Below are 25,827 nucleotides of genomic sequence, written 5' to 3' on the forward strand. Positions count from 1 at the left end.
GGAATTATATGTATGGCGATTTACGGGAACACAGGTCCCGCGGTGCCGTACATATACGGAGAATGTCGGGAAGGGGTTAAAGGGTTATTCCCATCTTCATGGGTGGATATTGTCCGGCAGTGCTTGTAAATACAAGCAATTTTTTTTTTCATTTTCCGCTAAAATTTTCAGCCGTTCTTGACATATTAACACTTTTGTTTGCAGCTTGGTGCCTTGGAGACCGACCACCGCTGCTAAACAGAAGAACCTGCGTGGCGCTTACAAGCTCTTTTCTAAGCAGAGTAGCATAGTAAGCAATCAATTATCTTCCAAGACCATGGGGGATAACGTCTACTGCAGCAATGACAGCCGGGCACGGACACCCGGGGGGTTAATGCCGGCGGCCGGATGGAATATCACGGGCCGGTAATGCAGTTACGTTCTATGTTTAGAACGTTGTGGATTCAGCATGCTGCTCGGGCCAGGCCAAAGTAATGGATCGCCGCCCCGCCCCGCAGCAGCTCGTATGAGTCATCCCGCTGGCGGTTGATTAGTCAGCCTGGACAGTGCAGGCAGCTGTAAAGAAGGTGGAAGTAATGTGTGTGGATGGCAGCAGCTCCCTGACAGCCCGGATCCAGCACTGACCCTGCAGGGAGGACATCCAGGGGCCGCAGGAAGGCGACAGCGCATCTGCTGCAGACCAGCTGGTGAGGATGAGGGCTGCCTGCGAGGGGCCGCACCAGGCCCTGCTGAGGCAATGCTGCTGCTGGATGGCCCCTGTTGTGTATGTGCCCCATGCTTGGAGGTAGACTCCTAAAACCGATGCATTCTTGGTTTGGGGAGGGGGCCTGGGGTGTAAAGACCCTTCCACCCTCTGTGCTAAATTCTGAGGAGCTGTTCTTGTCATAGTCATTACTGCAGGCATCCTGTGGCCTTTACAGCTGTTACATGGCACCCAGCTTGCTCAGGCTCCTGAATGGCATCTCTGCCTAGTCCTGCAATCAGCCAGGATCAGGGAGGTGGCAGTGTATGATGAGCAGGCAGGTGTGATCTGCACATTGCTGGGGTTGTGATCACTCCCAGGACCAGGGGGGCACAGAGGGTCTTCTTGGCCCATATGTAAAACCAGCACAAGCCCTGTGATAGGAGAATTGTCATTGTGGCCATGGCCTGTGTAATGTGATGCCGCAGCCCTGTAGGGACTGTAATGTCACCTCCCTAGTAAGATGCCTTATTAATGATCAGTTCAGCGCTGCCTCCCTCCCCCACCTTCATGTGATTGACAGATTGGGTGTGACCCGTCAGTCACCTACAGGGTGCAGCGATGGCTCCGGACTAGTCTCATCTCTGGCTATGGTTCCCTTCCGGCTCTTCAAACTATGTCTTCTTTGAGACGCTGCAGCCTTTCAGAGAAAGGAAATATATATATATCTGGCTGCAATCACCCATCCAGGCTCTGGTTCTTGTTGTTTGGCATAGTTTTTCCTTTAAAAAGGAACCTGTGCTTTGCCCACTCTCCCCAGGTCCAGTGCTGAGTCTCCACCTCTATTCCCGATCTCTCGCTGACGACACGACAGCTGCAGCTAATAACTGAGCTCCATGGCTCCGATCCTGAGCCGCAGAGCTTACAGATTGGCTGCAGGGCTGTCATTGTGGCTTCAACGCTGCAGACAATCACCAGCAGTGATGGGAAACTCTATGCTTGACTCGGCGAGGCTGAGAAAAACGCCGTTTGTTCTTATATATTTTTCCTTTAATATTCTTCTTCTCCAGCTCTGCTGTGCCGGCGTTCCCTACAGTGATCACATGCCGTGTATCATTCACGTAATCGCTTCATAAAGTTTAATGACAGGGGACAGAGTTGTCAGCATGCTAAGGGTTAAGTCCACACATAGACTTTCTCTTCTGCATTTTTTTTTTGCTAAGGTCTGCATTGAAAAGGCAGAAATCCTCTTAGAAAAAAAAAAATTCCACAATTTGGCCATGTCTGATCATGCCGTAAAAACACAGCAAGCCGTCCTGCCTGAGAGCTGTAGATGTAGCAGAGTTCAGATTGTCATTTAACTGCTTTTAGTGTGGATAGTAACGTCCTGAGCGCACAGTGATTTTTTTTTTCTTTTAATTTTTTAATATCTAATATATAAAGCTCAAGTGTGTGTGTGTGTGTGTCCGGGATGTCGCAGGTGCAGCCACAAAATTTGGCACAGTCACACGTCTGGACCCCGAGAGCGTCCTAGGGTATGTTGTGAGGCGAAATTTTAACCCTGCGCGTTCCAATTCACCAAACAATTTTGCCCTATCTACATAATGGGGAAAAAAATGTGTATCAAGCCCCGCCCCTCTTTATGATGTCACAATGGTTGCCATGGCGACGCTGATGTCATCATAGGTTGCAAGCCCCGCCGCTCATTATGATGTCTTAATGGTCGACTATGGGATGGAGGATATGTATGATGGGTATATGGGCACGGGACTATGGGATGGAGGATGTGTGATGGGTATATGGGCATGGGACTATGGGATGGAGGATATGTATGATGGGTATATGGGCACGGGACTATGGGATCGTGGATATGTATGATGGGTATATGTGCACGGGACTATGGGATGGAGGATATGTATGACAGGTATATGGGCACGGGACTATGGGATGGAGGATGTGTGATGGGTATATGGGCACTGGACTATGGGATGGAGGATATGTATGATGGGTATATGGGCACAGGACTATGGGATGGAGGATATGTATGATGGGTATATGGGCACGGGACTATGGGATGGCGGATGTGTGATGGGTATATGGGCATGGGACTATGGGATCGTGGATATGAATGATGGGTATATGTGCATGGGACTATGGGATGGCGGATGTGTGATGGGTATATGGGCACGGGACTATGGGATGGAGGATATGTATGATGGGTATATGGGCACGGGACTATGGGATCGTGGATATGAATGATGGGTATATGGGCACGGGACTATGGGATGGAGGATATGTATGATGGGTATATGGGCACGGGACTATGGGATGGAGGATATGTATGATGGGTATATGGGCACTGGACTATGGGATGGAGGATATGTATGACGGGTATATGGGCACGGGACTATGGGATGGAGGATATGTATGATGGGTATATGGGCACTGGACTATGGGATGGAGGATATGTATGATGGGTATATGGGCACTGGACTATGGGATGGAGGATATGTATGATGGGTATATGGGCACTGGACTATGGGATGGAGGATATGTGTGATGGGTATATGGGCACGGGACTATGGGATGGAGGATATGTGTGATGGGTATATGGGCACTGGACTATGGGATGGAGGATATGTATGATGGGTATATGGGAATGGGACTATGGGATGGAGGATATGTATGATGGGTATATGGGCACTGGACTATGGGATGGAGGATATGTATGATGGGTATATGGGCATGGGACTATGGGATGGAGGATATGTGTGATGGGTATATGGGCACTGGACTATGGGATGGAGGATATGTATGATGGGTATATGGGCATGGGACTATGGGATGGAGGATATGTATGACGGGTATATGGGCATGGGACTATGGGATGGAGGATATGTATGACGGGTATATGGGCATGGGACTATGGGATGGAGGATATGTATGACGGGTATATGGGCATGGGACTATGGGATGGAGGATTTGTATGATGGGTATATGGGCATGGGACTATGGGATGGAGGATATGTATGATGGGTATATGGGCACGGGACTATGGGATGGAGGATATGTATGATGGGTATATGGGCACTGGACTATGGGATGGAGGATGTGTGATGGGTATATGGGCACTTGACTATGGGATGGAGGATGTGTGATGGGTATATGGGCACTGGACTATGGGATGGAGGATGTGTGATGGGTATATGGGCACGGGCCTATGGGATCGTGGATATGAATGATGGGTATATGGGCACTGGACTATGGGATGGAGGATGTGAAGGGTATATGGGCACGGGACTATGGGATGGAGGATATGTATGATGGGTATATGGGCACGGGACTATGGGATGGAGGATATCTGTGATGGGTATATGGGCATGGGCCTATGGGATCGTGGATATGTATGATGGGTATATGGGCACGGGACTATGGGATGGAGGATAATTATAATTTGTTATAACTATCCACAGTTAGTTACTATGCCCGGGCAGCGCCGGGCTCTTCAGCTAGTTTATAATGTCAGACTCGCCTCTGCTACATCTACATCATTGCTAATGCATTTATTCATCCCAGGGTTTCCAGTGCTGCATCGGCACTATCAGTATTTGATTCTTCTCTCTTTTTGGCCTTGAGGTTTAAAATTTGTGTGAAGGCAAAATATATATATTCACATGACTTAATGAATAGTTTGATTGTCGGAGTCCGTTTTGCCCAATCTCAGGGACCCACCCTTCTCCGTGTGTTTACTCCATGCAGATGTGCGGCGAGGACCGTGCCGTGTAGGATGCGGCCGCCTCTTCACCCTCTGTTCTTCTGGTATCTTCATAAGAATTTACAGGCGTGTAACCTAGTGGGCGGCCTTCATAGAGGTGGTCTTTGTTTGTTAACATGTACGTAAACTAAAGCCCCAGCTTCATGCCAGGATAATTCACCGGCCCAAGGCATGGTTTACACATAACGTATATACCACCATCATATACTGCAGCGCTGTACAGCAAAAGTGTAGGGACGGCGTTGTCGTTGTGAGAGGACGCCCTGTAAGGCCGGTCACATACGGCGTTCTCATTAACATCTAGTGGTAAAGGGGTATTCCCACCTCCAAGCTCCTATCCCAATATAGTAGGTGTGATAATTATAATATTAGCAAATGCCTTCAATTAGCAATGTAGTATAGTTCTTCAGATTCACTATGTCGCTTACCCCAAGTACAGGGCACATGGTTATGACCACTACGAGCTAACTAACTGTCACTATATGAGGGTCGTAACCATGGATACCTAAGCTACTGCAATGCCCTGCACATGGGGTAAGTGGTATAGACAATCGGAAGAACTAGACTACATTTTTAATTGGAGGGATGTGGCAGATTAAAAAAAGAAATATATATAATATATATATATATACTATTATAGTGTATATATGTATGATAGGAGAGAATCTGCCTGCACATATAGTCAATACAACATCCCTTGATCTAGATATATAATCTTATTTTTGAATTAAGGTGTTCTAGAATATAATTTGTCCCTTTCTGCCGCCCCAGTATTATTAGATTGCGATCCGTTTTCTGCTGTGCAGCGATGTTTGCGCCTCTGGCTGATCTGTATAGAAGGCACCGCTGGCCCCTCGCTCCGGAGAGAGATTTCTAGTGTGTGTCGGCACGGGTTATCAGCCACGCACCATTTTTGGAATAGTTTCTGACTGCCCGGAATTTGGCTTTTGTTCGTGAAATCGTCTCTGGATTTAGGAGAGGCCGTGAATGACTGTATGTGAATTATTTCCAGCAGCAGCCATGGACTCGGACGCGACGACGACTGCTCCGCACCTACTAGGAAGATCCCAGCTCAACGCTGCCGCACCTCCAGACAACAGTGAGGACAACCCAAGAGCAGGTCCCTCAAGCCCCGGCTCCCCCATGGTATTTGCCGCTGTGCCAGGTGCTGCATTTATAGCATATTTTTTATTTTTCCATTGCGTCTAGTTCTTTGAAATAGTAATACTTAATAGTTAATAATAATAATACATTTTATTTTTATAGCGCCGACATATTCCGCAGCACTTTACATTTCAGAGGGGATTTGTACAGACAATAGACTATACAGCATAACAATAATCACATACAGTAGATTATAACAAATACCAAGAGGAGTGAGGGCCCTGCTCGCAAGCTTACAGTCTATGAGGAAAGAGGTAGACACGAAAGGTGGGTGGTAACAATTGCCCTGATTGTATGGACCAGCCATAATGTTAAGTGTGTAACAGTACAGACACAGAGGGCTAATGGATGCATAAAGCATGTGGGAACATGATGCGGGGAACCTGGTTATGGTAAAACTTTTGGCTGTGCCACACAGGGATAGATTAGGTTAATGTGTTGAGGTGATAGGCCAGTCTGAATAAATGCGTTTTCAGGACACGCTTAAAATTGTGGGGATTGGGGACTAATCGTATTGACCTGGGAAGTACATTCCAAAGAATTGGCGCGGCACGTGTAAAGTCTTGGAGACGGGAGTGGGAGGTTTTGATTATTGAGGATGCTAACCTCAGGTCATCAGCAGAACGGAGGACGCGGGTAGGATGGTATACTGAAACAAGGGAGGAGATGTAGGGTGGTGCTGAGCCATGGAGGGCTTTGTGGGTGAGGGTAATAAGTTTATACTGAATTCTGGAGTGGATGGGTAGCCAGTGTAATGACTGGCACAAGGTAGAGGCATCTGTGTAACAATTGGTGAGGAATATGATCCTGGCTGCAGCATTCAAGACAGATTGGAGAGGGGAGAGTTTGGTAAGAGGGAGACCGATTAGAAGAGAGTTACAATAGTCGAGACGAGAATGAATAAGAGAAACAGAAAGTTGTATTTTTTTGGTTGGACAGTCATCTTTATGCTTCCTCCACTGGGATCCCCAATGATCCCAAGAAAGGGGCTCTGGAGTACCGTACTCTGATTGCGCTCCATTCAAGCTAAGAACTGTGCCACATGGCACTGAGATCCTCGGCGATCCACAAGTTTTTACCTATGCCATGGGTAGGCTATGGTACCACTTATTTGATGATGGGCCATCAATGTCCCCTATATTTTTCAAGGGCTGCGCTGTCCTTTACTGTTGATATCCTCCTTAGTAATTGCTGGCATATGCAGTCCTATGGATGATACAACACAAAACTGAAGGGAAGGGGCACCAAGGTTTTACATGGGACTGCATTAGAATCTCTGAGGCCTCATGTGTTAGTGCTGAGATCCGTTCAGTGTTAGGAGTTACTCCTGACTTTTCGGTATTTTCTGGAATAAATATTTGTGTACGTGTTGCAGTGTCCGATGGTGAGGAGCAGATACTTGGCGGCTGACGCACTGATATACGGCATTAAGGAATATAAACAGTTCCTGCAGGACGCGCCCCGGGGCCGAGCCCGCACCTCCTTCTACCCTCATTCTCACACATAATCCTGGACTTGTCCGGGCTTTTCTAAGACTTAGCAGTGTTTACACAGCGGCTTTCTGCTATAGATGACGACATCCAGGGGAAGCCTATGTGGATTCCTGGGCCACGTTATGGATTTTTTTTTTTTTTTTTTATTATGTGCTCATTACTTAGGACAAACTATCTACTAGAGGCCACTTAAAAAATACTCTAAGTGTTAATTTTTGGATTTAAGTTGTATCTGCATCTCGCCTTCCTCCAGTATAGAAGCTCTTCTTTCCCCATAAACTTTTATGCGGAAGAGTCTGAGTGATGGCACATATGTCACCGATTTAAAAGGAAATTAATGTTATATAATATATTACAATTTTTTTACATTTTTTTCACATCACGATCTGTATTTAAATAAAAAAAGCTATTAGAAGTCTTGCTACTTTCACACTGGCCACTGGGATTATTCTAAGCTCCTTCCTCCGGTTGTTTCAGGAAACTCAAATTTACATGCACATTAGCAGCAATAGACTGACTCGGACCCTATATATATTGAAGCGTCTAATGAGCGTGTGCAAAAACCTCTTATGAAGGGAGGAGGAGGTCAGCTGTGATCTCGCCTATTGTGAATGGTGGATTCTGTGTTATCAACTGTTTGTGTATCTGTCTGTGATGATAATGAGACTTATGAAAAGTCTTCTGTGAAGAACAGAGTTATAATTCTAAAAAGCCCCAGTTTATGGTCGGTGTGGAAATGGCAAGGTTTCTATCTTTCTTTTGTTCTTCAAAAAAATGTAAAAAAAAAATCCATTTTAATCTGAGTGATTATCAGTTGGGGATGTGTCCCCAGCGCGGTTTCACACCATCCCATCAGTGTTGCCGGGGTCCTGTATTTGGGACATGCCGTTCCTATTGTCAAAGAGGTAACCGTGTATTGCGGTGGGTGCTCGAGTGTGATTTCCCATCCCTGCGGCCTCACGTTTCGCGGCTGTTAGACGTCCACAAAACATGCGGAGATTCCCTGACAAATTCCTTATATTTTATGGCTGTCTAAGGAAACCTTGATATCAGAAGGGGCGACTAATCCTCTGTAACTTGCATGTCACATGCTGGACTTTTTAGATTTTTTCTTCTGCATTCTTAAAATTCCTCTTACCGAGAAGTCTGTACTATCCAGCAGGAAGTGTCTGGGTGCGACCAGAAATCTGACTTCTAGGAAGCACCGTCGATTTGTGCTTTCCTAATAAAATGTCACTGTGGTTCCATCAAACGTCGCATAAATCCATAGTCGAAGCAAAAGTAAGAATCTTGGGATATATTTCCAAGAAAGCTGCTTCTTTCTCCACTTATGAGCCACTTCCCCTCTCCCTGCCTTCTAAACTAATAAAATTTATTGAGAGGGGAGAGTAGGAAGGAAGACCTCTCTCTTGTGGGTTGTGGCTGTATGTGGTGGTGTTTCTATAGTATTATTTATTTATTTATTTTTTTTACACACAAAATAACTACAAAATTTGACATGCACATAAGTGTTTAACTGTATGGGCACCTGCGGAGGGATCAGATATGTGGAGATGCTGTGGGGGGGGGGGGGGGTAGAGTTCTCAAGGGAATAGAGCAGCTGTTCTGATAAGAATGTTCTGCACCCAGAGAGGTGACTCCAGAAATCTTACACCGCAGGCTCCTCTTCCTCCCTGTTGTCAATCTGGGGGAAGCCAGATCTTGTTTTGTCCGAATAATCAGTATGAGTCTCCCAAGTTCGGGTCTTTGAGGAAGCCCTCCTCCTCCTCCCATAAAAAGGTTTTCTCCTCTTAATACATTGCAATCATCATATTATATAGCACCATGTACTTACAATTGCTCATTTTGCCTTTCTACCAGCTAATGCTTCTCTCTTACATTAGGTCTATGACATCACATGATTAATAACTGACAATCTGAATCCTTCTAAGCTCTATGTAGAAACAGGAGGTCAATTGTGCCTGCATGAGTCATCACTACAAAAGTCCCTGGCAGGAGGGAGAAGTGGAGCAGCTGGGTCAGGAGGTGAAGAGGGGATGAGAGATTTCCTATTTCTACATAGAGGAGAATTAGCTGGTAGAAAGGCAAAATGAGCAATAGTGCACAGTGCTGTATATATGTATGTGATGGAAGGAGGACGAGGAGTGCTTATTTAATTGGACCCCCCCCCCCCCATTTACTCATTTGACTGGCTAAAAATTAGGGTGCTATTTGTCATAGGAGCCATCCATGTTATTGGCCTGTGTAAATAGCCCGGCAGTCACTCACTGGACTTGTTCAATTTTAATGATTTTTCTGTAGGCTTAATTATCGGCAGCAGATTATGTGATATAAACAGGACTTGTGCCGCTGCTAACATGATGATCTACAGGGCACAAAAGTGAATCCGTCAGCTGGCTTTTGTTGTGTAATCTGAGAGCAGCAGCATGTAGGGGCTGAGATCTAATTCCAGCGATTACTGGGCTGCTTTCTCTCATTTTGATACAATCACTATTTTTCTCTGCTGGTGCAGACCTCTGAATGCTGAGCCCTGTATAACCCCACCCACACTACTGATTGGCAGGATTGTGTCAATATACTATCGGTTGGGGTGGGGTTGGCCCAGGAGGCATGAGACAACTAACCCTGTAGTGATAAAATCAGCGTTTTATCAGCAGATTATTAAAACTGCAACAATAGTAATAGTGACACATTGTTGGAATCAGGTTCTCTTCCCATACATCATGCTGCTCTCAGATTACATGGCAAAAACCTGATGTCAGATTAATTTTGTTCTGTGTGCACGGCTCATTCGTTAGCCCAACTAAGCAGGTCAGTAAACGACCACGGGTCAAGCTTTCATTTGGCAATCGGAGGTCATAAAACTACTGCAGTCAGCCCCAGTAAATGGTCACTTGCTGTGTGGTTTTACGTTTTCTTCTCTGGTGTCAATCATTTCTGTCTAGACAGTTGGTAATAAATGAGGTTATAAAGAGGTAGGCCCAAATTATTTTTTTTATGCACCCCAAAAGCGGTCTTAAAATAAACTGACAATATGTTAAAATTATAAAATGCAACAAATATCCAACTAGATATTGTCTCTGCCTTATTATATATGCCTGTGACTTTTAGATCAGCGACATTCATCATTTTAAAGGAGCGCTTAGGAAGCAACCCAGGGGCAGACAAGGATGTCAGTTCTCCACCGCAGCTCCAGCCGAAAACCTCCAATGGAGGATAGGAACAATGAGAAATGGAAAGCGGTCTTAGGAGCGCTGAAAAGAGACTCAGACAAGAGAGGGGTTTAAATCACAATGCGTTTTGATGGAGCATCCGTCTTCCTCGGGTGGAAGTTTTTCCACCTGATGAATACTTATCCTCCGTCGAAACGCGTTGTGGTTTAAACCCATCTCTTGTCTGAGTCTCTTTCCTGCGCTCCTAAGACCGCTTTCCATTTCTCATAAAGTTAAAAATGGCACATTTCCTTTATATTTTAGGCAAAAAAAACAGTATATATAATCTCATAAAGGTTCCATTTCAGAACAGTGTAGGGAATTTACAACTTAACCATGAGCGTCTTGACGGGTGATATCTGGGCACCCGCTGGATTCATCCCCTCTGCAGTACGACACACTGGTTACTGAAGTTCTCATTTTTTTTAAGTTGAAAGCAAAACAAAAACTTATAAAATGCAAATATAATAGTTTGGGTTTTTTTTTTTTTTTTCTGTTGCAGAAACCATGAACGAGGATCATGAAGTGACTTTTCAGGAGCTGCTGGAAAAAGCCAAAGCTGGGGAATCGAAAGCCCAGAGCGAGGTAACAACAAAAGCCTGTGGGACTGTAATAACTGGAGCCAGATTATTCTGTGCCGCCCCGAACGATTCACTACATAAAACCGGCCCTGTCTGATGGTCATACACTGTGTATATGGCACATGACCCGAAAACCCCGACACACGGAACAGAGAGCATGGTCAAATTGGCTCCTCTAATTCCTGAAGATGAGTGTAAAAAGTCGGCATCTCACGCTTTATCCAAAGGTCAGGCCTTCAGGGTAGTAAGGTTTTCTGGGGCCTGTATGATGATGATCCATGGGCCACATGTACAGAGCCTTCATCTTAGGAGAATATATATTAGGATGACCGGATCTCATATGGGGGGGAAAAAATGTCGGAATCTTGTTCGTCTGGACCCCACAAAACGATTCCCCTTTCCAGATATTGAGAGAGCCAAAATTTGAGCTCGATCAAACGACGTTAACCCGTGTCGCTCAAAGTTTGAAAAAAATCCAAATTGAGGTATTTTAAGATTTAGGTATTTTGCATAGTCTGTTAGACTATAAAGAATGTGACAACAACATTGCAGAAATAGCCCTGACCAAATTTTCGAACCATTTGTGGTATTTGAATGCAGAGTTGGTGGGATTATCGTTTTTTGATCCCACCATTACAGACAATGAAAAGTTGTTAATGGCTAATAAATTGCTCAGTAGCACAGATGAACCATCAGAGCACGCTAACCTACATGAGTTGATAATTTTACATAGTTATCTAATCTATTCTAGAGCTTTTGTTAAAGTAGTTTTTGAAACGTCAGAATATAATGCTCGGCATTTGCTTACAACTTGCAGGACATATTGCTTTTGTTCATCTTTTGTCAGAAGGTCGTTAAAGTCGGTTACTTCCTACCTCTTTTAATTTTTCTTTCCTAACTTTTGGATTTACAACTCTAGCGTGCTCTGATGGTTCATCTGTGCTACTGAGCAATTTATTAGCCATTAACAACTTTTCATCGTCTGTAATGGTGGGATCAAAAAACGATAATCCCACCAACTCTGCATTCAAATACCACAAATGGTTCGAAAATTTGGTCAGGGCTATTTCTGCAATGTTGTTGTCACATTCTTTATAGTCTAACAGACTATGCAAAATACCTAAATCTTAAAATACCTCAATTTGGATTTTTTCAAACTTTGAGCGACGAGCGACACGGGTTAACGTCGTTTGATCGAGCTCAAATTTTGGCGCTCTCAATATCTGGAAAGGGGAATCGTTTTGTGGGGTCCAGACGGACAAAATTCCGACATCGATTTTTTTGCGGTCACCCTAATAAATATATATATATACACACACACACAGCTCTGTAACCACATGTGCACAAGGCCCAAACCTGATCAGAGAGTGCCGCCACCTTCTGTGTAGGTTGTATTACCTTTTTTACGAGTCGGGTGTGTTACATTACTCCGTTCTGGTGTTTTCATCATGAGCCGGCTACATTGCACGTAGCAATAATATATGGGGCACAGCTGGCTTCTCGCTATGGGCAACCTCTGCATTTTTAAAAAAAAAAAAAAATTTCTCCTTCGTCTCATTGGGGGACACAGAGACTGTGGGTGTGTGCTTCTGCCGTCTGGAGGCCGACACTAAGTGTACAAAAAAAGAGTTAGCTCCTCCTCCGCCGCATACACCCTCGCCCCTAGGCCGGGCGTAACTCAGTTTTTGCTTAGTGTCTGATGGAGGCACACGCAGTCTGGAGCTCCAGACTAGATTTTTTTTTTTTCCCTTTTTTTCTATGAAGATAAGACAGGGGCGACGGATCCTATAGAGAGGATCCGATCTCCCCAAATCATCAACGGGCGACCACGTGTGAGTAACCCTCCACGTGTCCTCTCCCGCACCGAGGGACACATCTGGGACTTTTTGCCAGACAACTATTTTTTAAAAGAGGGGCAACGCGTCCTGATAAGAGGATTCGGTTTCCCCATAACTTCATCAGGCGAGCACGTGTGAGCAGAACCAGGGGTCAGCCTCCACGTTGTTCCTCTCCTACAACAACAATGTATGGAGGCCCCTTCCACCCCTTGGTAGTGAGTCCAGGGGCTGAATTGGAGGCGCAGGTGAGCCGATCTAGTTTGTGGACGTGGCGAGTACAGGGGGAAGAAACCGGTACCAGAAGTCCCCCCCCCCCCCCCCCCCCCCCCCCTGCCGGGGATGGAGCCCACGGCGGATGGCCCTGCTCACCTTTAATATTTGGGGGATCCGCTCCTGGAGCGCACCGCAAGTTTGCCCCGGTGAGTAACGGTAGCCAGAGTGGCGTTGCAACCGGACGCCGCACACCGCGTGTACCGGAGTGCGGCCGGAAGCCCGCCGGCGGCCGCGGCCCCGCTGCAGGAGGAGGTCCGTGACTATCGCGCGAGGCCGCGCGCCGACTTCCGGTGGTAGCCGGAAGTCCCGCCCACTGACGTCGGGGAGACGCGCTGTATAGGAGCAGGAGGCCTGGAGGTCAAGGGGTGGAAAACGGCGGGCGCACAGGTCCCGGAGAGGAGACTTCCGCCCTACCACCTCGCGTCCACGCATCCGGAGCTTCCCGGGGTACTTCAAACAGGAGTGGGACCCTGCCGGTGGGTGAGTGTAACTCCGTTTGGAGAACCGCACTGGTTGTCAGGGAAGGGGTTACCCTCCTCCTCCTTCTACCCTGCCTTCAGCCTGTGCAAGTATGTCTGCCAAAGGGAAAGCTCACTCTTTCCTTTACGCGGTTTGCGTGTCCTGTGGGGTCAGGCTGCCAAAGGCACAGGCGGGTAAATATTGTGAAGCCTGCGAGTCGGAGCGCGCCCAGGAGCCCCCCACTGTTTCTGAACCCAGGGGTCAGGACCCCCCGGAATGGGCGGTGTCCTTATCGCATTCTATGCTGTCCCTTACAAGGGCAATTGAATCCCTTCAAGGCCCGGGCAGGAACAAGGATGGTGGTCTGCCAGCGGAAGAGAGCTCGTCCTCGTCTCAGGACCCTCCAACCATTAGAGGTCGCTCCAGTACCAGGCAAGCTCATATCAAAAGGGCTCGTTCCCCGTCGGCCGGGCCCTCCGGGGCTTCGGCGGCGGGTATTAGGGCATCCCGTTCCCCGTCGCTGAGCTCAGGGAGCGATCAGGATGAAGGAGAGGAGGAGGAGGCCTGGAATCTAGAAAGCCTGGGGTTCCAGGACTCGGTGGACAGTCTCATTGAGGCAGTCAACCAGACATTAGAGATCGAGGACGATGTGCCCACAGCCTCAGGTCACAAGGTCTCTTTCAAGAAATCCAGGCGACCACATAGAAGGTTTGCCACGCATCCGGAGTTTGAGGAGCTAGTCCAGAAACATAGAGAACACCCGGATAAGCGTTTTGCAATGCAAAAAGCGCTGCAAGCAAAGTATCCGTTTCCTCCTGAGCTCCATAAGGGTTGGGTAGAGTCGCCAGTAGTGGACCCACCGGTATCACGTTTAGCATCAAGATCGCTATTGTCGATACCCAGTGTTTCTTCTATAAAGGACCCAACTGATCGCCTCATGGACGGGCTTGCCCGCTCGGTATATGAGGCAGCAGGGTCGGCTCTGGCCCCCTCCTTTGCGGCAACTTGGGTGGCTAAAGCCATGGTTTCGTGGGGGGACGCTCTGTATAAGGCCCTCCAAGACAGGGATCTGCCCGCGGAGGTCTTGGAGGTGGCAAATCAGATATCAGGAGCGAGTGATTATCTTGTCAGCGCCTCACTGGACGCGGCCGAGTGTTCGGCTGTGGCGGCAGCGAATGCGATCGCCATTAGGCGTGCATTATGGCTGAGGCTGTGGAAAGCGGATTCTATCTCTAAAAAATCCTTAACCTCATTGCCTTTTCAGGGCAATCGGCTGTTCGGTGAGAAGCTGGACAAGCTTATCTCAGAAGCCACAGGGGGGAGAAGTAGTTTCCTCCCGCAGCAGAGAAGTTGCCCGGCATTCAGGCAAACGCAGAGGCGTTTTCGACCCTTTCGTAGCCCCTGGGGGGGACTTCGGCCAGGGCATACTCCTCCGCAAACGATGGCCAGAGTAGGGAAAAGCAAGCCTCTTACAGGGCCAATCCGCTGGGTAGAGGCCGAGGCCGTTTGCCCAGAGCGAGGGGGGCCAGGTCCCAAAAACCTCCAGCTAAATGACTGGAGGCGCTCCGTACCTACGGACGACAGAGTGGGCGGACGCCTACTAGGGTTCAGCCACGTTTGGGTCGCAGTGACACGCGACACTTGGGTGGCAGAACTAATATCGTCCGGGTACAAGATAGAGTTTGTCGGACGGCCACCACAGCGATTCTTCCGTTCCCGACTTTCCAAGACAGATTCGCAGGCGGAGAGTTTGTTACAGGCTATAATGACGCTACAGCGCAAAGGGGTCATCGCCCCAGTGCCGCAGGGCGAAGAGTCGCAGGGGTTTTACTCCAATCTGTTTTCGGTCCCCAAAAAAGACGGGACTGTGAGGCCAGTACTGGATCTAAAGATCCTGAACAGATTCATCAGGGTCAGGCGATTCCGGATGGAGTCCCTCCGCTCGGTCATTGCAGCCATGGATCCAGGGGAATTCCTGGCCTCGATCGATGTGCAGGATGCATATCTGCATATTCCGATATTTCCCCCACACCAGAGGTTCCTGCGATTTGCGATCGGAGGACGTCATTTCCAATTTGTGGCTCTGCCCTTCGGCTTAGCCACTGCCCCCAGAGTCTTTACAAAGATAATGGCGGTGGTTATGGCCATCCTGCATGCACGGGGCATAACGGTGTTACCTTACCTGGACGACCTTTTGGTAAAGGGGCCGTCGTTTCAGGAGTGCCAGGACAATGTCAGTATCACTCTGGATACCCTGGCCCGTCTGGGCTGGTTGATCAATCGGAGCAAGTCGTCCTTGGTTCCAGCCCAAAGAATCGTGTTCCTAGGCATGATTTTCGACACCTCCCGGGGGCTGGTGATCCTCCCTCAGGACAAGGCGCAAAAAATCAAGCAAGGGGTACGGAACCTTCTACAGCCGGGCACCAGATCCATCCGGTACGGCATGAGTGTGTTGGGCAGAATGGTGGCGGCGATGGAAGCAATCCCGTTTGCCCAGTTCCATCTCCGTCCGCTTCAGCATGCGCTCTTGACAGCATGGGACCGGAGGCTGCTGTCTCTCAGTCATCGGTGCAAGTTGTCTCCGCTGGTACGAGGTTCACTCCGGTGGTGGACTCGCGACTCGTCTCTGGTCCAGGGGAAACCCTTTCCCCCGGAACAATGGTTGGTGGTGACGACCGATGCAAGCCTGCAAGGTTGGGGAGCAGTTTTCCAGAGTCACATAGCCCAGGGGCGGTGGTCCGTTCAGGAGATAGTTCTCCCGATCAACATTCTGGAGATACGGGCAATACGATTGGCCCTGCAACATTTCCAGTGTTTCCTGAGACACCGGCCGGTGCGCATCCAGTCGGACAATGCTACAGCAGTAGCATATGTCAACCATCAAGGGGGCACGCGCAGCCAGGCAGCCATGCGCGAGGTCGGACTGGTACTGCGTTGGGCAGAGAAGAACCGCGTGGTAATTTCAGCGGTGCACATTCCAGGAGTCGAAAACTGGGCGGCAGATTTTCTCAGCCGACGGGGTCGCGGCAGGGGAATGGTCCCTGCACCCCGAGATCTTTCAGCAGATCTGCCAACGGTGGGGGACACCAGACGTGGACCTTATGGCATCCAGAGAGAATGCCAAAGTACAAAGGTTTGTCGCTCGATCCCTCGATCCGCAGGCAATCGCAGCAGACGCTCTGGTGCTCCCGTGGAGCCAGTTTCGTCTCCCGTACTTGTTCCCCCCGCTGCCGCTGCTTCCAAGAGTTATCAGGAAAATAAGGAGAGAGAAGGTTCCAGCAATTCTGCTGGCCCCAGACTGGCCCCGGCGGGCCTGGTATGCAGATCTGGTCCAACTAGTGGTGGACGTACCCTGGCGTCTTCCAGATCGGCCGGACTTACTGTCCCAGGGGCCGATCTGCCATCCGAACTTAGGGGCCCTGTGTTTGACGGCGTGGCCATTGAATCTTGGCTGTTAACACAGGCAGGATTCAGGCGCGATGTGGCGGCCACGATGGTGAGTGCCCGAAAGCCTTCCTCGGCGAGAGTATATCATCGAACTTGGGAAGTTTTTTTTCCGTTGGTGTAGGGATCGTGAAGTGGCTCCTCTGGTTTTTTCGATCCCCAACGTACTGGCTTTTCTACAGGCAGGGCTGGACGCAGGGTTGGCTCCGAGTTCGCTCAGAACGCAAATCTCGGCCCTGTCGGTGCTTTTCCAACGAAAAGTCGCTTCCGTCTGGCAGGTTAGGACGTTTATGCAAGGGGTCGCACATTTAGTACCCCCCTATAAGGCGCCGACGGAATCATGGGACCTGAACTTGGTGCTCAGGGCCCTTCAGGAGGCTCCTTTCGAACCATTGCAAGAGGTCTCCTTACCTTACCTGTCCAGAAAGGTCGTTTTTCTAGTAGCTATAACGTCTATTAGGCGGGTTTCGGAATTGGCGGCCTTATCTTGTAAACCGCCGTTCCTGACCTTTTATAAAGATAAGGTAGTTTTAAGGCCAGCTCCTCCCTTCTTGCCGAAGGTTGTGTCTGCATTTCATATCAACGAAGACATTGTCTTACCCTCGTTTTGCCCGGCACCGGTGCACAGGGTAGAGAAGGCTTTGCACACCCTGGATCTGGTAAGAGCTCTTAGAAGGTATGTGACAAGGACAGCGCCATTCCGCCAGACAGACTCTCTATTCGTGGTTCCAGAGGGGCGGCGGAAGGGGCTCGCTGCGTCCAGAGCGACTTTGGCCAGATGGGTTCGCCTGACGGTCCAAGAAGCTTATCAAATCAGTGGCACGCCGGTTCCGGCAGGGATCAAGGCTCACTCGGCACGGGCAGTGGGTGCCTCATGGGCACTGCGACACCAGGCTTCAGTGGAGCAGGTATGCAAAGCAGCTACCTGGTCCAGTTTGCATACGTTTGTCAAACATTATAACGTACATACCCAGGCATCCTCGGATGCAAGCCTGGGAAGAAAGATTCTCCAGGCAGCAGTTGCGCACCTCTAATCAGGGGCGCAAATTAGCATGGATTGGGTGAGCTAAGATCCCGCCCAGAGGACTGCTTTAGAACGTCCCACAGTCTCTGTGTCCCCCAATGAGACGAAGGAGAAACATGGATTTTTGTGAGTACTCACCGTAAAATCCTTTTCTCCGAGACGCTCATTGGGGGACACAGCACCCACCCTATCAGCCAGTTGGCATTTACTTATTTTGAGTTATACAAATCCTTGTACAAGGTTTAGGGTGGCCCCCTTTTTCAGACATATAGTTTCTTGCCTGAGTTTAAGGCGCGTTCTCCTACTGCTTATGCACTAAACTGAGTTACGCCCGGCCTAGGGGCGAGGGTGTATGCGGCGGAGGAGGAGCTAACTCTTTTTTTGTACACTTAGTGTCGGCCTCCAGACGGCAGAAGCACACACCCACAGTCTCTGTGTCCCCCAATGAGCGTCTCGGAGAAAAGGATTTTACGGTGAGTACTCACAAAAATCCATGTTTCCCCGTGTGCCTTGATTTACTCAGCATGAAAATATCAGCTGCCTTGTCCTTGTTAACACTTTCTCCCGAGCTAACAAGAAGATCCCTGATATGGAGTAAGGAGGTAGTTTGTGTCTGGTGAAATTCACTGGGATTTAGTTAATTTTAATGCCAGGGAATGACTTTGTAGTGAAAAATGTTATGTCCTTAACATAAAGGGTGGGATCTGCTTTCGCAACTAAATCTACAAAACTTTACTGCTGAAAGTCTTTCCCATAAACCAATTTCTGGCGATATTATTAACCTTTATAATGTTTCCAACCCGGTGTTCAGACCCATCTTACATATGACACTTGTCCTCTGGTGACTCCTACCAGCACGGCTTGTTAATGCCACAGCACGTCTGTGACCGTCTCGGGTTCCTCTCACCACTTCCTTCAGTCCTTCTTGTATGTCGTAAGTCAAACAAGTCACATTTCATGTCCCTCATGATGACCTTGACTAGAACCATCACATTACTATAAGGTGCATCGTCATTGAAATTCTAAAACCTGTGGTCTTATAAATGTTGTCCTAAACCTGTATAGTGGCGACCAGGACTATACCAAACATTAAACGGGACCCCTATTATGGTGGTTTTACACCCAGTACAAAAGTGATTTTGTGTGTCTCTCTCCATTTTGTGACAATAGACTTTTATCTATTTGTTGGATGTTATACGTTTATATGTGCCTCATGTTTAGGAGTCCACATGTGATCAGAACAGATTTAGTAGGGTTAACCTAAAATGAGCATGTCCCTACTCTTCACACCTGACATCAGATTGGGGGAGAGGGAAGGATCTTTGTTCCTAGAGATGAGTCCTCTCCCCGTTGGGTGGGCCAGGTGTGTGCGAATATGCGAGTAATGGACCATAGCTGTAAGCTGATGGATATTAATGAGGAACTTTGGCCCCATTGTTTCTAATAGAGTTTTACAGCTGAGGAATTGTTCATTTTGGTCATCTTGATTCTATTAGTCTGTATTCACACATTACTTTTTTTTTTTTCCTGCAATATCAACATTTTTGCACCATTTTCAAAACTGTAGATGGTGCTTTTTTTTTTTTTGTCATAATGGTGTCAAAATTTTACAAAAAAGCACAGCGTTCGCAACGTAAATTATCCTTTCAATTGCTAGATAATTAGTTAATTTTCAATTTATTTCAGCTAGGAAAATACTACTTGAAGCTTGCTGAAGAGCAGGACGAAGAAGTGAACAGTTGTGCTGCCGTGGATTGGCTTATCCAGGCCGCAAAGCAAGGGCGAAGGGACGCGGTGAAGCTTCTGCGGAGATGCTTGGCAGACAGAAGAGGTGAGTGGCTGCTACCAGCTGAGCTCATATGGACCTTGTGAGGAGAAAAATGAGAAAAGAAATACATATATTACATATGTTTTATCTGCTGACAGATTTGCAGGGAGCAATTTACCATACATACTCGTGTATAAGCCGACCCCTAATTTTGCCACAAAAAAACTGGGAAAACCTATTGACTCGTGTATAAGCCTAGGGTGGAAGCTGCAGCAGCTACTGGTAAATTTCAAAAATAAAAATAGATACCAATAAAAGTAAAATTAATTGAGACATCAGTAGGTTAAATGTTCTTGAATATTCATATTGAATCAGGAGCCCCATATAATGCCCCATACAGTTCATGTTTGCCCCATAAGATACTCCATACAAAATACACCCCATATAATGCTGCTCAAAGGTTAATAATGCCCCCATAAGAAGCTCCATAGAATATGCCCCTTATGTTGCTCCATGAAGGTTATGGCCCTATAAGATGCTCCATAGATTATGCCCCCATAAAATGCTCCATATGCTGCTAACGCTGCTGCTGCTGCAAAAAAAAAAAAATGACATACTCGCCTCTTATCGCTGGGGGTCAGGTGCAGGCGGGGACACCGGCACGCTATGGGGGACAGGTGCCGGTGTCCCCGCTGGCTCAGGGCCCCAGCACCTAAAATATTCACCTGTCCCCGGTCCACCGCTGCTGCTCTGTCAGTGACGTTCAGGCTACGTCACCGCGCCCTCTCACCTGAACATCACAGCCAGAAGACACAGAGGACAGAGCGGCGCGCAGTGGTGGACCGGGGACAGGTGAATATTCCATATACTCACCCCCTGCTGGCGCGGTCTCTGCGGCCCTGCTTCTCCCACGGTCTCAGGCTCCTGCCTTCAGCGTTCACGTGGTACCGCTCATTAAAATCATGAATATGCGCATATTCATGACTTTAATGAGCAGTACCACGTGAACGCTGAAGCAATGAGTCTGAGACCGTGGGAGAAGCGGAGGGGCTGTAGAGAGGTGCCAGGGGGGTAAGTATAATGTGATACCACCGCTCCCCCATCCCCCGCCGACCTCCTGGCGTATGACTCGCGTATAAGCCGAGAGGGGGACTTTCAGACCAAAAAAATGGGCTGAAAATCTCGGCTTATACGCAAGTATATATGGTAATTCTCCATTTCTGCCAGCTCTTCCTACTCGCAAAGGTAGGAAGCAGGACATTTGTTACTCTCTGTAGGACACGGGCCACTGCCATAATATTTCACCATCGCCAATTCTATTTTCCAGGAATCACAAATGAGAATGAGAGCGAGGTGAATAAACTCTCCACGGAGACGGATCTGGAGAGGGCCGTCAGAAAGGCCGCCCTGGTGATGTACTGGAGGCTGAACCCTAAGAAGAAGAAGCAGCTTTCTGTGTCTGAGCTGCTGGAGAACGTTGGCCAGGTTAATGCTGAAGGTCAGAAAAAAAAAAAGACTTAACTCTTTAATGAAGTGGTGTGGACAGATATTCCCTGCCTTACTGACGTGGCGGATGTGTGGAGCATGGGCGGCATTTTAGAGAGGACTGAGATGACTTATGCTGGTGTCAGGGTAAATAAATTTAGACCACTGCGAGGGGGTAAGAAACGAATCAAAACTATTGCGGCAGCACTGGTCTTTGTTGACAGGCTGACATTGGAATTGCAGCCAATCACTGAGCTCCATGGGGACACAAGCTACTGAGCCCAGTGATGGCTGCAGCGGTAATGTGCTCTGTAGGTATGTCACCAAAACCTCGGGCAGCGGTGAGAAGGCTGCACTGGATCTGGGAGAGTGAGTATAGCTGAGTTTTCGTCTTTTCCTTATGTCTGGAAGCCTATGTTGACTGTTGCCCAACTCTGGATTCTAGTGACTGCCGTTATCTAGCCTGGCGCGTCCTGTGACTTATGATTGGGGTGGCGGTGCAGAGAGCCACCGGATACTGTGCCCACATGCAGTATTCATCTGTATTGTGGCGCCCAATTTTACCTGGGACACATCCGAGGTCAATGACTTACTCCCTGGACTTTTTATTTAAGCATTAGTAGAACAGGATTGTAAAATGGACGTACTACAATTCCCAGCATGATCATCATTAGAAGACCATATTTCAAACCCACTTAACAGTTAGACATTTTTTATCCGAAGTCCCCAGGTCTATTAGTAGATGAACGTTGCATTGATCGGCGTCTGTTACTTATGATTTCTCATTTGCTTTTGGTCTTGCAGATGGAGAGCAACAGCCTGGACCCATCCCAAAAGCCGCCCAGAAGGAGCGTCGGGTACTGGAACGCTTGGTTAGCTGTGAATGTGAGTATTGCTGCCTGGTATCGGCACGTTTTTCATTAACTCCTTCCCGACGTGCGACATATGTTAGGTGCCTGTGTATGGAGCGGGCTCAGAAGTGGAGCATGCATCATACCTGTGATGCATAGCTAGCATTTTCCAGTAACGAACAGCAGTGACCTGAGCTGTGCTCAGATTGCTGCAGTTTAACTATTAAAATGCCTCTGTCAATCACTGATTGCAATGTTTAAATAAAAGTAAAATATAATGTTTTCATCCAGATTTGTATGACTCTGAAACGCTGCGTCCTTAGAGAAATTCATACTTTAAATCTGCCAGGGACTGAGCCGCACAGACTAGTCAGACAGGTTGGGTCCCAGAGGCTTCTCTCCCTCCCTGCATCTTGAGTGACAGTCTCCCTCTGCTTTGCTAAAACGAATAAAGTGATGGTTACGGAAGTCTCTGTGATCAATACCTAATAGGAACGCTTCTAGAAAGCTTGGTTTAGATTAGATCCACTGCTGAATATCTAGCTCTAATAGGGAATAACTGAATCTGCATTTTTTTTTTTTTTTTTTTGACCCCCATCCTTACAAACGGTAATTCTCTATCGCTTCATTGGGGGACACAGAAACCATGGGTGTATGCTGCTGCCACTAGGAGGCTGCCACTATGTATAGAAAAAGGTTAGCTCCTCCTCCGCAGTATACTTTACACCCCACCGACCGGCACTAATTTCTTCAGTTTAGCTTAGTGTCAGTAGGAGGTGGACACGGGTCTTTCATTAGACCCATATCTACCTCAGTGTGCGTCGTTTCCTTTTCAGGTTCCGGAGGGATGCAGAGTGAATAGTCACATCTGTACTCCCACAAAGAGACTATGAGTACAGCTTGTACTGCCACCCCGTATCCTCATAGCTCTCCACGGCAGGACCAAGAGCCCCGAGCACAGATGCGTGTCAGGCAATCCAGCTGGTCCTCGCCCCCGTCTCCCACCAACTCGCCCACCAGAGCCTGTCGGTCTGGAAGAGACGCGGACATCCTTCTATGGAAAAAGACAGAGAGCCTCAGGTAGAGGGTAAGTATGGGACCCCGGAGTGCCGCACCTAGCCCTTTTCATTTGGGCAGCCACACCGCATGCTCGGGTACCTTGTGGAGCGGGCGCCCTGAGTGGCATTTCCCCAGGTATCACGGCTCCCCCATGCCCCCCTCCCCTCTCCCCGGCTGCACTTATCTTATTCCAGCACCAGCAGCCGGGCGGCAGATCCTGGTTCAGCTCAGCAGCCGGGCGGCGGGCATAGATCCATAGTGAAGCGATCGCGCGGCTGTGCAGCGTCGCCGCCCCGCGCTCCCCGCTGGCCTCCGCATCTAATCCAGGCCCCGGCTTCAATTGGGGCCTTGTCCGGCGTCGCGGCTACGCCCCCCCGCCTTTTCCCTTAGGCGGGCGTCTCTCCCGCCCGTTCTACGCCTGCCCTCTCCCTCCACGTCAGCGCTCCGGAGGCGGCGCTCAGCCCCCTAGCCTGCCTATCAGCAGCGGGCGGTCCCATCCTTGGCTGCAGTTAGTCCCGCCCTCCTCCCTGTCGCCTCTAGGAAGCATGCGCTTTTTCCTCCGGGCTCACTTCAGGGGGCCGCCATTTTCCCCAGCTTGTCAGCTGGACTCCGTTGCCTCTTCTGTGGCCACTGCATATGGACGAGCTGTGCAGCAGCACTCGCTGGAAGCATCCACAGGGCGCCGGACCGTGAGTAGCTCTGCAACTGCAGACTGACACCCTCCTCTGCCTCCTGTCCCCCAACCTTCCGGCACTGCTTCAGTCACTTCCCTCACTATGTCTAACTCTAAGCCTGATCGTGCTCGTTCTCCGGCTTCCACTTGCACCTTAGTCAAGTTCTTTGCATGCTCTTCTTGCAAACGCAAACTTTCCTCAGGTCAGTCCACTCCCCTCTGCATTGACTGCAGCAACCCCATTCAGCCCGCCGCCCAGGAGCCCCCTATTGTTCCATGCGAGAGCGAATCTCCCATTCCTGACTGGGCTTCTTCACTATCTCAATCAGTGGCGGATCTCACTAGGGTGTCTAAGTCCCTAGTGGCCGTTCTTGAAATGTTGCCCCTGGACACCTCTGCAGGACCCAGCAGGTCACAAGAGGTTCCATCTGAACCAGCCAGCATGAGCCGCAAAAAAACCAGGCAGGATCTCCGGCCGGAATCCTCCCCTCGCTCCATCTCACCACATAGTCCTTCCCAGCAGTCTCCTTCCCGCGCCTCCTCAGTCAGGTGAAGCGTTCTCGGATGCACCATCCGAGGAGATTTTAGAGCTGGATTCGGACCATACCGCAGACATGAAGGTTACGGTACAGAACCTCATTGCAGTGATTAACCATACTTTCGAGATCTCAGACTCCCCTGCGAGACCCTCAGATCAGGAGGTTTCGTTCAGACGGGCAGACACGCCTTCCAGAGTTTTCGCTCCTCGTTCTGAGTTTGCCAAGCTCCTCACCAGGGAAAGGGAAAATCCGGCCAGGCGCTTTCAAAGAGGAAAGCGCCTCGGCATGCTCTATCCATTCTCTCAAGAACTCACCAACAACTGGTCGGCTTCTCCCTCTGTAGACACTCCTGTGTCCAGACTATCTAACAGCACAGTCCTTCCGATTTCAGGTGTGGCAGCTTTGAAGGATTCTAACGACAGGATCATAGAGTCCTTAGCAAAGTCAGCATTCGAAGCGGCTGCGACGGTGCTCAGTTCAGCCTTTGCCTCCACTTGGGTAGCAAAGGCCATAGCTACTTGGGCGGAAGATCTCCGCCAAGGCATTCTTGATGGAGCCCAACCAGAGCGACTGGCCGAGCTAGCCAACCAGATCTCCCATGCAGGGGAGCTCAAGGCTTGGCAGGGGGATTTGTCTTCAAAAAAGTCCCTTACCAACCTGCCCTTTCGGGGTGCGTGTCTCTTCGGATCCGAGCTGGACCAGATTATCAAGGACGCCACTGAGGACACAAGCTCTCTTCTCCCTCAGTCCAAGCCTCGTAGACCTCCTCCAAGGCGTCAGTTTCGGTCCTTTCGGTCTTTCCGCCACGTCGCGGCGGCAGAACCTTTTTCCAACCAACAAACGCCGCAAGCACGCCAGGATAGGAAGAAGGTCTCCTTTAGACCCACTCCAGCCTGGTGATCTCACTCCTCCCAGGGCAGATCCTCCAGGTCCAGGACTGGAAGGTCCACCTCGGCATGACTATCTACAAAGTCCCAAGGCACCTTTTCAACTGGGCGGCCGACTCCTTTTCTTCAGAGACGTCTGGCTTTCCTCGGTGGAAGACGCTTGGGTCAGGGAAGTTGTATCCTCAGGATACAAGATAGAGTTCGTTTCTTGGCCCCGGGATCGCTTCTTCGAATCCCATGCTCCAAAAGACCCTGCCTTAGTTCCGGGCTTCTTTGCATCCATCGACTCCCTTCTCAGTTCCGGCGTGATTGTGCCCGTTCCCGAAACAGAGCGTTTCACAGGGTTTTACTCAAACCTGTTTGTAGTGCCGAAAAAAGCGGCGCAGTTCGCCCATTCTGGACCTCAAACTGCTGAACAAGAGGGTCCGCTTGCGACATTTCAGAATGAAGTCCTTTCGCTCAGTAATCGCTTCCATGGAGGCGCAGGAATTCATGTGCTAAATAGAAATTCAGGATGCCTATCTGCATGTCGCCATCTTTCCAGGGCATCAGAAATTCCTGCGCTTCGCTATTCATCAGGACCCCTACCAGTTTGTCGCTCTGCCATTCGGTCTCGCCAC

At 49.0% G+C, this 25,827-nt stretch overlaps 1 protein-coding gene across 3 annotated transcripts in view; it reads left to right on the forward strand.

The window, feature by feature from the left end:
- Positions 1 to 501: 501 nt before the first annotated feature.
- The window catches only part of WFS1 (wolframin ER transmembrane glycoprotein), a 39,267-nt gene continuing 13,941 nt past the window's right edge, over positions 502 to 25,827 (forward strand). The window contains exons 1-6 of one of the 3 annotated variants that reach the window (XM_073574514.1): positions 502 to 686; positions 5,473 to 5,622; positions 10,829 to 10,911; positions 19,632 to 19,776; positions 21,041 to 21,211; positions 22,003 to 22,083. In XM_073574514.1, the coding sequence (XP_073430615.1) occupies positions 5,478 to 5,622; positions 10,829 to 10,911; positions 19,632 to 19,776; positions 21,041 to 21,211; positions 22,003 to 22,083 (625 nt within the window). In that variant the 5' untranslated portion in view covers positions 502 to 686; positions 5,473 to 5,477. Of the gene's footprint in view, positions 687 to 5,469; positions 5,623 to 10,828; positions 10,912 to 19,631; positions 19,777 to 21,040; positions 21,212 to 22,002; positions 22,084 to 25,827 lie in introns of all 3 variants that reach the window. The other 2 variants (XM_073574513.1, XM_073574515.1) reach the window with 2 other exon arrangements.

This window comes from Dendrobates tinctorius, unplaced genomic scaffold (assembly GCF_039654945.1).
Source record: "Dendrobates tinctorius isolate UK_male_01 unplaced genomic scaffold, ASM3965494v1 ptg000039l, whole genome shotgun sequence".
Taxonomy (NCBI): Eukaryota; Metazoa; Chordata; class Amphibia; order Anura; family Dendrobatidae; genus Dendrobates; species Dendrobates tinctorius.